At 40.0% G+C, this 17975-nt stretch overlaps 1 protein-coding gene across 1 annotated transcript in view; it reads right to left on the bottom strand.

The window, feature by feature from the left end:
• Positions 1–17975, bottom strand: part of NELL1 (neural EGFL like 1) — a 300108-nt gene that overhangs the window by 148931 nt on the left and 133202 nt on the right. Inside the window, exon 13 of the mRNA XM_075712408.1 lies at positions 3059–3184. Within this exon, the coding sequence (XP_075568523.1) occupies positions 3059–3184 (126 nt within the window). The remainder of the gene's footprint in view (positions 1–3058; positions 3185–17975) is intronic.

The raw sequence follows: 17975 nt of genomic DNA, 5'->3' as shown, positions 1-17975 counted from the left end.
CAGTGCCACAGGAAGAGACTGGAAGAAGCTTCCTATTCAAGGGTAACTTTTCTTAATAAAACTGTCTTTCACTCAACAACTTAATTAACATTCAGAGCCCAAAGCTTCAGGAATCGGTGAGCAGAAAAACACTAAGGTACCTTTCGTGGTGAACGTAGGTTAAAGTTATTGCTAGGCTGAGTAACCTGTCACAAAATCCCATGGGACAAACCTCAACACACCAGGTCTTTTGCTTATGTGAGACTGAATATTGATTATTTATTAAAATAGTCACCACTTAATTGTGAATCATAGTTCAGAATTTAATATAACTGTAGGCTTCATACAGAATATTATTTCAGTCACTCTGTCTCTGTGACTGCATTTTCTATGCAATCAGCACAGCTTCCAACACAGCAGCTTCTTACTGATAACCACCGGAAGGTCCTTCTCCACAGTTCTCATGATCAGAAATGGGAAATATTACTCAAAAATTGTTTTGTGGAAAAAAGTTTCATCAATACCAAAAGAGTACAAATTAGTTTAATCCGAGAAAGATGCAGAATTATAAGAAAACACACTGGAAGCTGCATATTTAAAATTCAGCAATATCCAAATTCATTTAAATTTTGCTCAATTCAAATTTGACCTAGCATTTCAACATTCACTTCATTTCTTTTTATAAAGATAAACCCCTGAATATAAAATTGAAATATTACATTCAGCTCAAAAATTTTTTTGGACTTACAGCTTCCACATATTACTGCTTTCCACCTTTTGAAAGCCGCCGGAGCACAGGGGCCAGCCACCAAGGCCACCCAGCACAGGCCTGCCCAGCCACACACAGAATCTGCTCCACAGCAGATGATGACTTTGTACCTCGATGAATGAGACTCAGACTTCCCAAAACACGATACCTCCTGCTCTGTGGAATAATTCTGCTTTTAGGTCAACAGTGTATAACACATGCAATGCCGTGCACGTGCCTTAAGCACACATTTGAAACTTGTTAATCCTTATCTTGAACCCATTAGAGCTTGACCCCACGTACACAAAATTCAGTTGTAACGAGAATGCCAACCCATCTCAGGCTTTCAGATTTGTCCCCAGACGCATGGTTCAGTAACAAGATAATTTCTCATTTATTTTCTTTGAATAAAGAGGAATGAATTTTTAAAAACTGAGTAATAGCTACAATCTATTTTGTTTGTGCCTGCTATACACTGGTGCCAGCTTAAGGGGGAACTAGTTAAGTATTTGCTGCCTGATTTTTTATTATTGTTATTTATTTTTTTAAGTATCATGAGAGGAAAAGTCTGTATAACCATAATGCAAGATACAAAACCTTGATCGGTGCTTCTGTTGTACAACACTTACTTTTACTACATTTATTATTACAACATACAATTATTTCTAGATACAACAGGCAATGAACCAAGCTTCTTCTCATTTATATTACATACTTTCTGTGCTTTTTAACTGTGATGTCAAAAAAGAAGTCATTTTAGCAAGATAATAAACCTGCAAGAAATAGTTATCTCATTCATTGTATTACTTCATTCTTATACTGGTTCAGGATTTTTTTTGTGCATGCACTTTAAATGAATGTTCACTCAATACTGTCAAGCAACCTGTCTTACTACTGAACACTTTTTCTGTAATCACAAATTCTCTGCCTTCTAAACCATTTGCATGCCTAATGATAGTGCCTTGCTGGAAGGAAAGGAACATCAGGAAATTAGTAGTGCATATAAGAAAAGAAAGCGTCAGGTTATCAAAACCACTTTCCCCATCACTCTGAAGGCCGCTACCCTCACACAGCACACACATTTAGAACAAAATTTAAGGTCTGAAACTTTTCTGACATGGCAGATTGTAAAAGATCAAGAAAAACTCAAAAGTTTACTCGAAGGACACCGATTATATGGAAATAATGACTCTCTGTGCAAGACAAAAATCAGTTTCCTGACAGCTATTTAGTATCAGCCTCTCTCAAGAGGTGGGCAGGAGTTTCCTACAGTTTTTGTAAACTACATAATCTTAGCTACAAGACATGCTGTCATCACGAAAGTCAACGTTTCCTATGACCTTCCCTAAGGATAACATGTGCATCACAACATAATTATTCCAGGCTGGAAATCATTCTCATATTGAATACCCCTGTGCCATCTTTCCACTTGAGAACATAGCTTACCCAACACAATTCTAAACGTGGTATTGTGTCAAGCTGACTTATTTCCATTTCAATACATCTCCTGATATTTTTCTCCTTTGCCAGACAGGTGCACCATCAAAATAACCCTCAGATCAGCCTTTCTGGAGGGTTGTGATTGAAAGATGTTATCCAGTTAGGTATAGTTGGACCGAGCATTTCAGCAGCTTCTCACTTGTTTCCCCGAGATTACCGGGGAAGGTTGCTTAAAAACCTCTAGATGGAAATGAGACCTACCTACTTTCCGCTAAAAAGTTTTAGCACTCATTTTGCTGACAGGTATTAAAAAAGAATCACTGGATTTATTGTCTAATTGTTCTCTTTTCTAAATAACATGTGTCATAGTCCTGGATACATTAATTCTCAGCATTAATAACAACAGTTTCCAAACTATCTAACAATGTATTTTGAGGACTTGAGAGATTTTTACTTTTGCTTTTATATATTTGCCTCAGCTCTGTCCAGAAAGCTTCTCCTCCTGGGTAATTTCTCATGTTTCAATCCACTGACCAGTTTCAAACCACAGGTAATAAAACAGTAATTCTTCTAACTACACATGGGATCTGATCTCAGCCTTTGCACCTCCCACGCAAGCCAGCCGCGGGACATGAAGGGACCACGTCCTGGCTGACAACAGCACTCAGCGTGTGCACCACAGGGCTTCTTGAGCCACCTTCCAAGTTAATCCCAAAGGGCCATACATAGGAAAACTACCTCGTTTACCTATCTCGCTTGTGCCTAAATTTTATGCCAGCAGAGGACCAGCTAGTATGTGGCATTTGGTATAGCACGGGGGCTAATTAGAAGCTAAGCAATACACACAACACAGAGTGTAACACTACTATTGCTGTATACCCAAGAGTTCACCTGTACAGGAGAAGTCATCCACACGGACATATCCCATGACGCAGTCACAACGATAGGACCCAGGCAGGTTAACACACACAGTATTGGCGTGACAATAATGCATCTTGGCAGCACACTCATCAATATCTGCAGGGAAGAAGAATCAAGGAAAGTCACAGTCAGGCTTAGTGAAGCAAATAACACGACACAGGATTAGAATAAGAGAAAATAATTTCCACTTACAACTCCAAAGGCAAACTGGTTTAACTCTAGCATTAAAGAACAAGGCAAATTTAATAGAAAGGTATTCCTTAAAATAGAGCTAATAAAGCTACTACTGTATCATATTAATGGGTTCCTTCTGCTGTTCTTCATGAAATCCTAAATTTTTCTATCTCTGGAAAAGTAACACATACATTTGGGTTTTTTCCTATGACAATGTTAAAAGACAAAAACTGGTGCGGATTGTTCAGACACATAAAACAGCATCAGAAGTATGCAACACTGAACCTAACTTTCTCATCGGTAAGCTAAAGCAACAAGGCGTAGTAACTCTACAGAGCATGTGCTGGACAGATACAGCATGGCAATGTTTGTCAGGGCGATGTAGCAGATTCAACTGCAGAGTTGATCAGCAAGTATTCCAGCCCTTCAGATTCACCCCAAGTGCTCTGACAGTGCCCTGTCCCTGAAACGCGCTTCTGCCGCAGAAGTTACTGAACAGTGCTCAGTGCCACTGCCGCATCCCACAGGAGGAGAAGATTGAGCCCATCACCTAAGCCCACTTTAAGCCTGCTTTACATCATCCCAATGGAAAAAAAAGGAGTGGTAGCAACCTGATCCCTTATCTCTGTTTGCCTGAGCAATCGCTACTGCTGCTGCAAATCCAAAATTCAAAACTGTTTTCACAATAGTGAATCAAACCTATCATTTACCTGCCTGTTTAAATATCACAAAGCTCTGTGATATTGTAAACTGTAAGATCTTCCCCCTTCCTTCCCCACAAAACCAGATATTATACTGAAGAATCCTCTTTATTTTTTTCTCAGCAGGAGAGATTTTCTGCTTAGTAGCACAGATTTTACATAAAGTAATTCACGGTTTTCAAAAGATTAATTCTAGTGTTACATATGTCCGCACAAAGAAAAACGCATCAGACTCATTTTCCCCCCCTATTACTTTCTCCTTGTTATTGATTGCTCACACTCGAGAAAGGTACTAACTGACAACACAGCTGAAGAACTTCCTCAGTCGGTGGCGTACAGATGAGTTGGTCACCCCACGGTGTGATCTCTTACCACATCCCTCCGCACAGCTACCTGTAGAGGCCAAGCTACAGCCTCCCTTCTCCTTCACCACACGGTGCTTGCGAAGACACAAGGGAAGTGCTACAAGGGGTTAGTACCATAACAACAGGATTTATCCCCAGAAGATGAGGGAGTTTAACTGTGCGCATACTGAGTTCTTGGTTGCCTAAATTCAGGTATCCTGTTTAACCTCCCTAAACTGAAGTAGCTGCAGTTGAGATATACCCACACTTTCCAGTCCCTAAAAATGAAACACATGCCAGCTATACTCACACTTTCTATACTACAGACATCTGTCCAGTAGGAACAACTAGCTAAATCACTTCATGTTGGCCACCAAACAGCTGTCAGTTGGCAGTGATTTCTGATTCCTGCCAACCTGGGCTGAATTAGAAACGATGGCCTGGAGGCAAAAGACTTTGTATACCACTGCAAACACCTTGAACTAGCTCGTTGCCGCATTTCTGTTGTTTCTGTTGCAGTGCCACTTGATGAAATGAATTTTAAAAAGTCAGGAGCATCAATATATGGAAGATAAAAGCCAAGAAAAATCCTCCCACTTGTCTTGTTATCACACCACTGAGTGCTAGAGCCACTTGGGAAACACTCAGGTGTTGACGTGTGTTCACACTGTTCTGCTTGCAGCCTCTTTTTAATAGGCTTTTCGAGCATAGCTTTGAGGACTTTTGTTCTTGCATATCTAATAATTTTCTAGCATAAAAGGGAAAGGAACAAAAAGATGTCTGAAAAGAAAGCGAGAATGTCAAAACAGCAACCAATTCACCTGAAAATTAACCTTTTGCGCTACCCTCCATCTCCAGCTTCCTCATTGAATTCACTGGACAACACTCCTCTTCCTACCCCCAAACGGAAGAAAGAGGATTAAAAGTCTCAAAGGTGAAGGAACTTGATTCATTGCAAGCAAGGCCCACATTACTGTAACACAAAATACAAGAATACCCAGAGATAAAAAGAAAATTCACAACCTATATGAAAATATCGCTGTGGGAGAATCTCTCAAAAGGAGACTAAGGACTTCAAGTGATGACTTGACTATAAATAGGGGAATTGAGCACAACTGACACAGGGTTGCTGCAGAAGTCCTCGAGTCCAGGAAAAAAAAGACTGGGCCTAACAAAGGAAGCAGAAGGAACAAAAGATCCCTCTCTTCAAACTTTGCTCATTTATTTAACGCTCTTCTCAATCTTTCTTGGTGCATTTTCCATAAAAGCTTTCAGTATTTCACATTTTCTTTTACCTTTGCAGTATTAGCCTTCTACTAACACACGCATTTCCTTTACAGAGAATAATATTGAGAGGTCAAAACTGGCAATAGTATTTTCTTATTAAAGCCTGTAGGGCAATGCTAAAGCTGTTGTTCTGGACCACAATTCTACAGATTCTTGTAAAAGGTTAGGTATTCATCACAAAAAGCTTTGAGTTTTTACTTAATATTGTTAGAGTAAAATCCATAAAGCACACAGTGGTATATATCAGCTCAGTTGTAATGGAACTCAAATTGTGATTCATGTGTACAGATTGCTTGTCGCATTTGAAATATTAGAGCTCATCTTCTAGTGGTCTTTTGAGGTGATAAAAATACATGATTTATGATTCTCTCTAGACTGGTGAAGTAGTTTGTTTTTCTTTTAAAAAGGTATACTTATGGTCTTTAAAATGAGACTTGACACAGCATAATGATCATTCACATATCACCAGCTTCCATCTACATAAGCTAGCTCTTCGCCAGCAACAAAGACATCTGGGCTTCAGCTTTTCAGTAAGGACCATTACGTTACAGGGCGGGTTGGTTTGGTTGCCAGTGCTATTTTACTGGGTTCAAGAGTTTCACTAACAGTTAGCAAAATAGGGTTCATTGCCTATGCAGAGCTTGCTTTACCACAGTACTCACCTACCCCGTAGCTAATGGGGTATCACCATTACTCCTTACAGTTCTAAAGAATGTTCATGAACTTACAGGGAATTATACATGTATTATCTTTTATTAGTTGTGCCAGTGCACTCAGCAACACTGTAAGTACTCTGAGACAAAACACAAGAAGAGTATCTCAGTGGGGCCACCTGCTTTGCAGCTGACTTGCTCTTTGCCGCATGGCAGGCACTCATCATCTCATACCAACCAACCAAGCAAAATGATATGGAATGGAAAGACAATACAAATGGTGTCCAACCCACGGCCAGTGAAAGAGGTTTTCTTATCTGCAAATGTACTTTACAAACTGCTTAACTCTTTTCATGCCCCACTTGGAATCCTATTGCTAAATAATCAAAATATCTGACAATGAGACGCCAAATCACAACGAGAGCATCTTTTTACTGTTTGTCCCCTCCAACAAAAGTCACATCAAACCAAACTAATCTCTGCTGTAAAGAGGACATAGTCCCTGTTAATAGCAATGGGAGTTTTTTCCCTTCACCCAAAAGATGAAACGGACCAACTGTATTTTAAACTGTTAGTCCCGCAATAACCACGAGTGAGCAATCTTAAAACAAAGCACACTCTGCCTCTGGAATTGCAGACCACTCTTTGCACATATTTAATAATAATCCATTTGAACATTAGCAGTATCATCACCTGTTGTTTGGGGCTTCATAGTTTAACTACCGGAAGATGATAAGATTCAAATCAAACCAAAATGAAACAAACTATGAAGTGTTCCAGAGCACCAACAGATGATGTATCTGGAAATCTGCTAAGTATCAGAATCAATTACTCCATTTGCAACTACCTCTCAATTACTCGCTTTCTGGTTGGGGAGCACATTTTCCCAAACTTAATCCTAATTTTCAAGCACTCTGTAAGGAAGCAAAGACAGAAAAGCAAACACAGGGGAAAAAAAAAAAGGCTTTACAGAAAGCTCTGATCTCTAATTCATGACTCCCAACTAGAAAACATTATTGGAGGTGGGGGGAGGCAGGGGAGGTGTAAATTCCTCTCCACCCTTTTTATTCAAGTTAATACTGTGCCTTGACTTGAACTCTATTAAATCCTGGTCTAAATAATCTGGATTTTTAAAAATGTAAAACTAACCTTTGTTGTTATTTAAATAATATCAAACCTTAAAATATGTTCACAAGCTGATGGAATCACATAAACAAAGTTTCCAAAACAGTGGAGCACAACAGTAGTGGAGCATGAGAGGTCCTAAAATGTCAGTCACCCTATGCTTATGTGAAAACGAACACATGCTATTTTCACTCCACTGACTTAGCAGCTCCTTGTTCATTATATTTACTTTTTGTTCTCCCAATTCTCCCTGATTCTGTCCTCTCCTGCTCTTATCTCCTTTCCATTGCCAGACTGACTTGACTTCAGCTCTGCTTGCCTTCTTTTTTTCCCCCCTCTTGTCTGTTCTCTTTCGCATATGTCTAACATACCCCATACCTGGTTTTTTACCTTTAGCATAGGGCTGGTTTCTCAAATTGTGCAATACAACCCTCAGGGAGCCATAAAGCACTAGACAACAGCAGTCAGCAGTTCCCTGTGCGCTGGCAGCAGCTCTGCTTCCCCCAGTTGCCCGAGTAAGAAAAGACTAATTATTGGCTGCAAACATTTAGGCTAGCCTGAAAACTGTTCACTAACTTGGACACCTTGAAAGCAATTCATCTCCTCCAAGGCAGGGCAGCAGTGCAAACACAGGCAACCCTCACCACGCCTCTGACTTGGAGGGACGGAGCTGCTGCCCAGTCAGAGGCAGGGAAACAACCCAAACCAAAAGCAGATAAGCCAAAGGAAAACTTCCCTTTCAATAAGGCTGAGGAACATTACCCTAATGTCGTTAAGTAACAACCTAGCTACAAATGCCTTCATAAATTAGGGCTGGTGGAGCACCACCTGGGAGTCCATAAGCAATAAAATAACTATCAATATAATAACATCAGGATGTACTATCACTTTGACTTTTAGAGTGTCATTAAAACCGTGCAGCCTCTTCCTCTGGGCTCAGCGTAAAAGTGCTTTACATTGATATACCTCCTTTACGACCAGTACAAGAATACCAGCATTCCAAATCTGCTTTCTACCAATTTAACTGCCCCTCTAGGGAGGACAACTGTATAACAATCAGGTTAAACAAACAAATAAATAAATACTTAAACACACACACTCACATGCAAATCACACTTGAACAGTCATACTCGCCAGTGCAGACCAGCCCTGAACTAGTGTAATATTCCTGAGAAGCCCAAAAGAAAATTCAGGGGAAGTTACCTTCCTCCTCTTTACTTCAATATTGTTAGGCTTAAATTCTTTTGCCAGTCACAATCTGTAAAACAACTGGTCATTCTCAAGTGAAGATCACAACATCAGCACTCCTTTGCTACCTATTTCTCAGCTACATCAGTAAACAGTCCACCCAGCAGTCACACAGGAAAGTGGTCGCTTCCTAAAATCTGCGCTGGTGAAATTCAGCCTTAGACATTCAAATATTGCCTGGGCACAAGATGAGCTCCTCTTCTCCATCCTTGTTAATGCTTGCAAGAATACACAAATTATTAGTCTCTTTATGTTGCGATTCTTTGCCTTAAAAAATGAAAATAAAAAGTAGAACTTTTCATAACCTGAGTCTCCAATAAGCTGACCTACTCTTTGGGGCCAGGATATTTCAGCTACAGTCCTTTTGCTCATCATTCCTCAAAATGTCACAATCCTATCATGAAAGACAGTACCCGATTCTTTAAAGCTTGCTGTCCAGACTATCTAGTGTCCCTCTAAGTGAGAAGATTTTCCTTTATTATTCTAGTAAATTCTGCTCCTCCCTAAGGAAAACTGAAAATTTGCAGTTCCACTCTCCCTTGTGCTTTCCATCATTATGCTGGCAATTTATGATGCATTATTAAATATCTGTGTGGTTGGTTTGGGGGGATGGTCCTCAAGAGCCTTGAGATCTCTTAGGATAAAAGCAGTTTATTTAAATTGAACTTTTTCTAAAAAATCATTTAAATCAGTTAGAAAGCTGCCACTGACATGTTAGCATTAAAGAAAACACAAGTAACATGGTAGCGTTTTTAAGAGAAAGGAGCTGTTTTCTTAACCCTAAGTGAATGACTGCATTCATTTGATAAATACTTTAATAGAAAATGTTCACAGACTTATAAATATTACTTTTTTTAAAATGTTTGCAGCCATAGCTCTTAGGGGTGGTTGATAACTTATTCATAAGGTATCTCTGACAGTTGCAAATAAGTTCTTTTAAAAAATACGCAGCCAGAATTCACATATGATAATGCAGCTTAGAGAACCCAGATTAAAAATAATCACAAAACGCAGAATGAAACATTTGGGGGAACAGGTTTTGGCTAACGGCAGCAGCTCAGTCATTTGCTCAAACATGCCAAAGCAACTAGCAAAAACAAGTCAAGATTCTTCTTGTATAATAGCAGACGCTATGATGTTTAGAACTTAACTGAAATCCAGATTGCTTTATCCGGGATTATTCAAGCCTTTTAATTTTTTCTTTCTAATTATTCTTTGAAAATATACTGATATTTGTATTTAGAATGCACAGCAGCAGAACGGGCTACTAAGCGGTGTGCCTGAGTGGGCGTAAATACTTTTCGTTAAAGGTGCTGCTTAATTTGCTCTTCCGCTAAGCGGCTTTCCGAGAGGCAATGTAACGAGCAAGCTACTTTTCTGTTGCAGAGTCTGTCTGGTCAGCAGGACTGAGAACTTTTACCCAAGTCAGTGCCACCCATCCCTGCTCTCCAGCTCTGGCCTCATGGACTCAATCAAAGCAGATCAATGTCTTTGAGGATAGCATGCTATGAGGGATTTGTGGATTCTAAGGAATACTCATTATGTCTTCTCATGGACATTATGGCTGAGAGGTTCTTTGTCACCCCCAGGTATTTTAACATACTGAGGAATACCAGCAGCTACTTCAAGAAAGAGAATTCCATATTTCAGGGAAATGACCTGCTGTCTATCAGAAAAAAAGCAAAGAACACTCGTATGTACTCTTGAGCTGTATTAAGCCCTCTGAAGAGTAAAGAGTAAGATGTGACTGCTTCTATCATAATGAAACCACTTCAACTACAATGGAGTTAATCCCAAATAAACTGGTGCTGGCCCTACAGGAGTTGCTAGCTCTCAGAACTTTGCAGAAGCAAGCATACAACAGGAGAAGTTTGTCCACTCTTTGGTTGAGAGTACCTAGGGGATTTCATGGGTTACAGAACTATCGCTGTATCCCTTGAGAATAGGACTACGTAGTGAACCAGCAGGCATCTGTGCTCTCTCTAGCTACAGTCAGAGTAATATTCTTGACAATATTGCCAAGAACACTGCAACACGTAATAGTTAAACTCAGAGAAAGATAGAAGTAGAATAGAATATTTCAGTTGGAAGAGACCTACAACGATCATCTAGTCCAACTGCCTGACCAATTCAGGGCTGACCAAAAGTTAAAGCATGTTGTTAAGGGCATTGTCCAAATGCCACAAACACTGACAGGCTTGGGGCATGGACCACCTCTCTAGGAAGCCTGTTCCAGTGTTTGACCACCCTCTCGGTAAAGAAATGCTTCCTAACGTCCAGTCTAAACCTCCCCTGGTGCAGCTTTGAACCATTCTCATGACTCCTATCACTGGATACCAGGGAGAAGAGATGAGCACCTCTCTTTCCACTTCCCCCCCTTAGGAAGCTGTAGAGAGCAATGAGGTCACCCCTCAGCCTCCTTTTCTCCAAACTAGACAAACCCAAAGTCCTTAGCTGCTCCTCATAGGACATGCCTTCCAGCCCTTTCACCAGCTTTGCTGCCCTCCTCCAGACGTAATCAAGGACCTTCACATCCTTCTTAAATTGTGGGGCCCAGAACTGCACACCACACTCAAGGTGAGGCTGCACCAATGCTGAATACAGCAGGATAATCACCTCTTTTGACCAGCTGGTTATGCTGCGTTTGATGCACCCCAGGATGCGGTTGGTCCTCTTGGCTGCCAGGGCACACTGCTGACTCATGTTGAGCCTGCTGTTGACCAGCACCCCCAGATCCCTTTCTGCAAGGCTGCTCTCCAGCCACTCCTCTCCCAATTTATGTTTATGCCTGGTGTTACCCCGTCCTAGGTGCAGAATCCAGCATTTCGACTTGTTAAATTTCATCCCATTAATAATTGCCCAGTGCTCCAATCTACCTAGGTCCCTCTGCAAGGCCTCTTGCCCCTCAAGAGAATCAACAGCACCTCCCAGTTTGTTATCATCATCAAACTTGCTAATGGTGCATTCAAATCCTGCATCCAGATCACTGATAAATATATTGCACAGAACTGGCCCTGAGGAACACCGCTGGTGACCGGTTGCCAGCCAGACATAGGTCCATTCACTACAACCCTTTGAGCTCTGCCCTTCAGCCAGCACTTCACCCAGCACAACATGAACCTGCTCATCCCACAGTTGGACAACTTGTCCAGAAGGACACTACAAGGGACAGTATCAAAAGTCTTATTAAAATCCACAAAAACTACCTCTACTGCCTTCCCTTCATCCACTAGGCGGATGACCTTATCACAGAATGATATCAAATTAATTAAACAGGACTTTCCCTACGGGAACCCATGTTGACTGTGCCTGCTGATTGCATTATAAGAATAATGCCTTTCAATAGTACCCAGTATAATCTACTCCATAATTTTTCCAGGAACTGAGGTTAAACTAACAGGTCTGTAGTTCCCTGGGTCTTCCCTCACACCCTTTTTGTAGATTGGAATGACACTGGCTAGCTTCCAGTCAGCAGGGACCTCCCCAGACTCCAAAGACCTTTGGTAGACGATCGAGAGGGGTCCTGCCATAATATCTGCTAGCTCCTTCAGTACACCGGGATAAATCCCATCAGGCCCCATGGACTTGTGAACATTCAGCTGGTACAGCTGGTCCCTTACAATTTCAGCGTCCCCATAAGGAAAATCACTGTTCCCACACTCGTCCCCCAACTCAGGGGACTGGGCAGCCTAAGGTCTATCAATATTATTAAAGACTGAGGCAAAAAAACGTATTGAATGCCTCTGCTTTTTCTTCATCCCTATTAGTCAGATGTCCATTTTCAACAAGTATCAGCCCAATGTTTTCTTTAGACTTCCTCTTGCTATTAACATACTTTAAAAAGCCCTTCTTGTTATCTGAAACAACACTGGCCGCTTCCAACTCTAACTGAGCTTTGGCCTTTCGTGTCTTCTCCCTACATATATGCACCATGGCTCTGTAATCTTCCTGTAAAGCCTGACCTCACTCCCAGAGATCATACAATTTCTTTTTCCTCTTGAGCTCCATGAGAAGTTCCCTGTTCAGTGAAGCTGGTCTTCTGCCCCTCTTGCTGGACTTGGGACACAATGGAATTGCCTGCTCCTATGCTTCTAAAAGGTGGTTCTTAAAGACTGACCAGCACTCGTGGACTCCTAAGCCCTCAAAAACAGATTCCCAGGGTAAACTCAGAAAAAGGATGCAATTCAAATATGATACATTTTGAAAACCTCTCTTATAAAAATGTGAAATTAGAAATAAGCCCATGTGGCTGTAAGTCCCATGATGGCATTATCTTGTTCTTTCATATTAGTTTTGTCTTAAAAACAGGTCAAAAACTGTTAGCTGTTCTTTATTATTATTTTTTTAGAGGTGGAATATTCAATAGTTCACTTTATAAATTGTTTCATCCACCTCCTATACTTATTCAAAGTTAGGAAATAATCATATTTGTGCATGCTACCTTTCTCAGAATAAAAGTTTTCTTAAAGCTTCACTCCAAATGCTAATTCTGGAATAAATAAAAATTCCTACAGATGTAATAAGTAAAACGTTGGGGTACCCAAGGTTCATCCTTGTAAATGTAATAAATGCCTGCATGGGTATAGCGACATGTATCCCAATAAAGAAAATATTGCTTAACTTCACCACAGTAATCATGTTTGGCAGTTCATCAGAAACAAAACATTACACAAAACATGAAAAGCCACTGGCTCTTTCCATCCTGCAGCAGGCAACAGTGTTAAAAAAATGATGAGATACCTCCTTAGGCATCCTATATATCTTTCCTTAAAGCAGGAGGTGTTTTGGGAATCTCCTAGCAGTTGAGGAGAAGATGGTAAAAAACCGAGGCTCATCACAAGGCATTTGTGGGACAAATTCTTGCCGCCAAAGATGATTTGATAAGCTAAACCGTAAATCGTGAGCTATACTGTCACACTCTGTCAGCACAGCGTATCTCTGGGTAACTGTGAGCTTTAAAGTTTGGAATCAGCAGTTTGACACCATTCTCCATCACTCCCTTGCTAAAATCCTGAGTATGATGACAAGGGTCTGATCTGCACCATGCTCCTCCAATGAATCCATACAGATCAACAAAAATGTGAATACCTGTAAAGTCTATTCCCTTACATAAATGGTGCTCATCAGTGCAATACAATTTGCCTATCCAGGACACAGAGGGAGTTAACCACTTTCCCCTGGCTAGAGCCCGTGACAGAAACCTCAGCAAATTACTACAGGGACAGGAGAAGGAACAGTTATATATAATAAATCTAACTGGACTACTCTCCCTTGGTATTTAGTACCACTCTTTCACCCATTTTTCTTCTTCAAAGGCTCTTAATGCATGAGATTTCATTCTAAATCTAACTACTTCATGCTTGGCTGTAAGAGTTCACCATTACCTAAGTCTACCTCAAATAAAAGGTTATGCTACTACTGTTCCCAAATATATTACAACCCATTAGAAAACAAAGCAATATAATCACCTCATTCTTACAAAAATAGCTCTGTTCCCTAGAAAGTTTGCCTCTCGTTTACTGATTACATAAACGTACTCCCAAAGCCCTGCTTGCTTTGGCTTTGATTTCACTTATGAAAGAAACTCCTTTTGAGTCCCAGTAAGTACTGATGAAATAAATACTGCTGCTGGAAAAGGAATGCCAGATTTCTGTAATAGATTCACTTCCTTATTTATCGTTATTTTTTAATCTTTCCAAAAATTCTTCGAAATACCAGTGGATGCTTATATGAGGCGGAAGAGGGGAAGGGGAGACGTGAGGGTAGCATTTGTTTTTCTCTAATCTTCCATTCACCTACACTAGCCAAGCAATATGATACATTGAAACAACTATATCCATTTTCATTCAGCTAATACCTTACCTTTTCAATCCCTTCTATCTGATTTTACTAATGGCTAAGGGTGAACAATGGATTACGGTATCAAAATGAATAATTCTTTCTTTATGCTCCTATACTAAGAGCAATTACATTAAATACCTGGTTCCATCAGCACTTGTCTTACAGCATCGTCCACAATTTTTGCTTCACTGTTCTATTTTTATCCCTAATACTCTTACCCAGTTTGTCTCCTTCTATCTATGTCCTGCGATATTGACTGGCTTACTCTTTCAAATCCACACAGATGCTATCTTCAAATGATAAATTGTAGAAGGCTACCCATATAATCGATCTAGAATCCCTGTGCCCACAGCAACCTTTTACTGTGGCATTTTGAAGGACACTGTATCTCTCTGAAAAATTAAATGCTGATGAAAACTCTATGGGTTTTCTTTGGGGGGGAAGGGGTGGTGTCTTTACCATGTCTAAAAAAAAACTATAGCCCCTGGAAAACTACTGGTCTTGCGTTTTACCATGACTTTTAATATATACTGTTATAATAAATGAGACGTGATATGTTAGTAGCAGAAAATCATACAAAATTAATACACCTTCATTTTCACACTAAAGTAATTTGTTCACTCAATGACCATTTGTGCAATGTGAAGCAGCACACAGGTAATGGAAAAATATTGTCCCACGCTGGTAAACACTCACTGTGCCCTATCTTCTCTATTTATGGCATTCACAGCACTATCTGCTTTTTCCTAAATGTTCTCTCTTAACATCATTTCAATCATTCATTATTCATCTGTTTCCATCACATCTTGTTCCTCTGTCCAACTCTGCTGAAAAAATCCATGTGGAAGCATTGAACTTAAAGCAGCAGACCCATCACCATTGCTAAGTTGGCAACGCTGCATTCAATGCCACACAAACCAAACCAGGTGGTTTCACATGATAGAGGATTTACTGATTTTATTTCCATGGGTCCAGACTATTCCCTGTTAATCAGGTTCCACAGAGGGTTAGAGCCAAATATCTTATTCAGATACGAAAATCCTAGATCATTGTGAAACAGTTCCTTTCCTAGTATCCCTCTAAGCCATGCTAAACACCTTTCTTTGTTCTACGTCCTTGCTACACAATCTAGTTACATTGTTTGTGCCTTTCTAAATTTAATTTACTCTATAATGTAAAAATAAATAAGCAAGCCAACATCAGCAGAAGAAAAACCCTTAATTTTAGACATTATAAATATTTTTCTCCTATAAACATAACCTTAATTGACGTAACTGAAAAGTGCAAGATGCATTTCTCATCCGAGCAAATAGGTAATCAGGTGTGATTTATAACACTAGTTACTGAAAGAGGCATTTCTGGTTTGGAGATTGCAGCAGCACTGCATTCCTTAGGCATAACCTGAGGGGAGCTAAACAAGAGGAACAGTAAAAGGGGGCAGGGGAGGAATCCAACAGATGACCATAAAAAATATTCTTTACCTGTAACCCTAATTCCTGCCTCAACACTCGGTACAACACTTTATTTTAATTGCTTTGATTTTGGCTATGAAATAGAACTGAATGATTTCCTCTTTGATAACATACTCAAAGTTTAGCTGCAGTTAAAAAAAAATGAAATTGGGACACTCAAATCCTTACTATTTCACTTCTAACAGCTGCATCCAAATTACTGTATCCACTATTATCATCGTGAGTCAATGATGTCTTTACTCATGTTTCCTTTATCAGTATCAGCTACTGAGGAATGCATTCACACAGATTCCCTCAAGTTCTGTCAAGAACTTGGTGGTCAGAGAACAAATAAAGGAGGGACCCGAGAGATACTGACCCAACCCTCCTGGGCCATGAAAGCTAACTGTGAGCATGCCTGTTGTCTGGTTGACGTTTAATGGAAGATCTTGAATGGGCACATGCCCTCCTGAAAAGAGCCTAACTGCAAACAAGCTTTCTGAGACTCTTCCAGAAGCAGGATTTTAATTTGTAGTACACAGCACCCTGGCCTTTGGGAGTGGAGGTCAGGAACAGAGGCAGCATTATGTTGCTATTCATGATACTAAATTACTGCTTTATTACCAGCACCTTTATGTACATTTCAGAGCACTTTATGAGCAATAAGTCCCAATTCTAGCATGAGCAAGACAGGCTTTTATTGACTATAAGCAGCTCTCTCAAAACCCAGCAAAAATCTCTGTGAAATACAGGACTGCCCAGCAGGGCAGTGGCAGAACCATACATCAGGTTGAAGTAATCCTTGTGAAAGTTAAGAGTTCACTAACGCTATGACTTCAATGGGCTTTCAACCAACCTACTGAACAGCGTGTGTGTATGTATGCACGTGTGTGTATACACATATTTGCGCACTGCAGAGGGAGGCGAATCAACAAAAGATCTCGCACTGAACAAGGAGAAAGGAACGTTACTGGTTTCAAATACTGCTCTGTCTCAATTTTTTAAGCTCGATTAATTTTTATTTAAAAGCAAAATAGTAACTCTTAGATTGCTGTTGATGAAAGTGTCATGTTTTTTGTCCCTGGAGAGAACCATTATGAAAAGAATGTGAGCTTCCACTATCACTACAAGGATGTAGACTTCTATAGATATCTAAAATGCATTTTCACCATCTCTATTAAGAAGCAAAATTCTAGCCTGATTTCATTGGTCATTCTACATTAGCAGTAAATAAACTATGGAAAAAATAAAGACAGAAGAACTAGACAAGCTGTGGATAGAAAGTCAATATAAAAAAAATCAGTGCAAAACAATCCTCATCTCCAATGGCTTCCTATACTCTCTCTCCTCTCCACATACATTTCAAGCTATTGTTCTTTTTTTATTAACAGCAATGTAACCTAGTCACATTGTAACAAACAGCTTAAAGTCACCCACATTGCACAGCCAGAGAGGACACTATCTGCTTTATGAAAACATACTAACATTGCTAGAGACTTCTAAAAACACGAAAGGTGATGATTGTCAAAGTAAAGGTACCCTACATAGAATTCATGAGATTATGAAGACCCTACTTTGAAGTGTTTCCGAGATTTGTTTTCTTAACACAAGTTTCTCATTTTTGCTATTGAAAAAAATTCTGAGAATACAAAGCCCACGTCAATGAAAATCAACATGTCTATACCAGCATATAATAGGGAACACCAATTTGTAGCTGCCAAGAACAGAGAAGAGAGCTAGCAGGAACTGGTGGGACTTGGCTACAAACTACTGCACGACCCTTGAGTCCTAGCCAAAAGGTGTTTTAAAAAAAAAAAAAAAAAAAAAATCACACTTCTTACCTTAGCAAGTTCCTGGATTAAGCTATACTGTACCACTAATCTGTGTTCTGTTTAATTGTTCCTATCCTGGGCATCATTTGCTTTCCTAAACTGCTATCTTGTCTAGCTGCTATTGCTAGCATAACAGTTGTCAAAAAAAGGTCTCTTTTTTGCTATCAGCTAGTCTACTGGAGAACCTACACTTGCCATGAACTTTCAGTAAAAGAGTGAACAGACTGACAG

This window comes from Pelecanus crispus, chromosome 6 (assembly GCF_030463565.1).
Source record: "Pelecanus crispus isolate bPelCri1 chromosome 6, bPelCri1.pri, whole genome shotgun sequence".
Lineage (NCBI taxonomy): Eukaryota > Metazoa > Chordata > Aves > Pelecaniformes > Pelecanidae > Pelecanus > Pelecanus crispus.
This window is presented reverse-complemented; position numbering and strand designations above follow the sequence as displayed.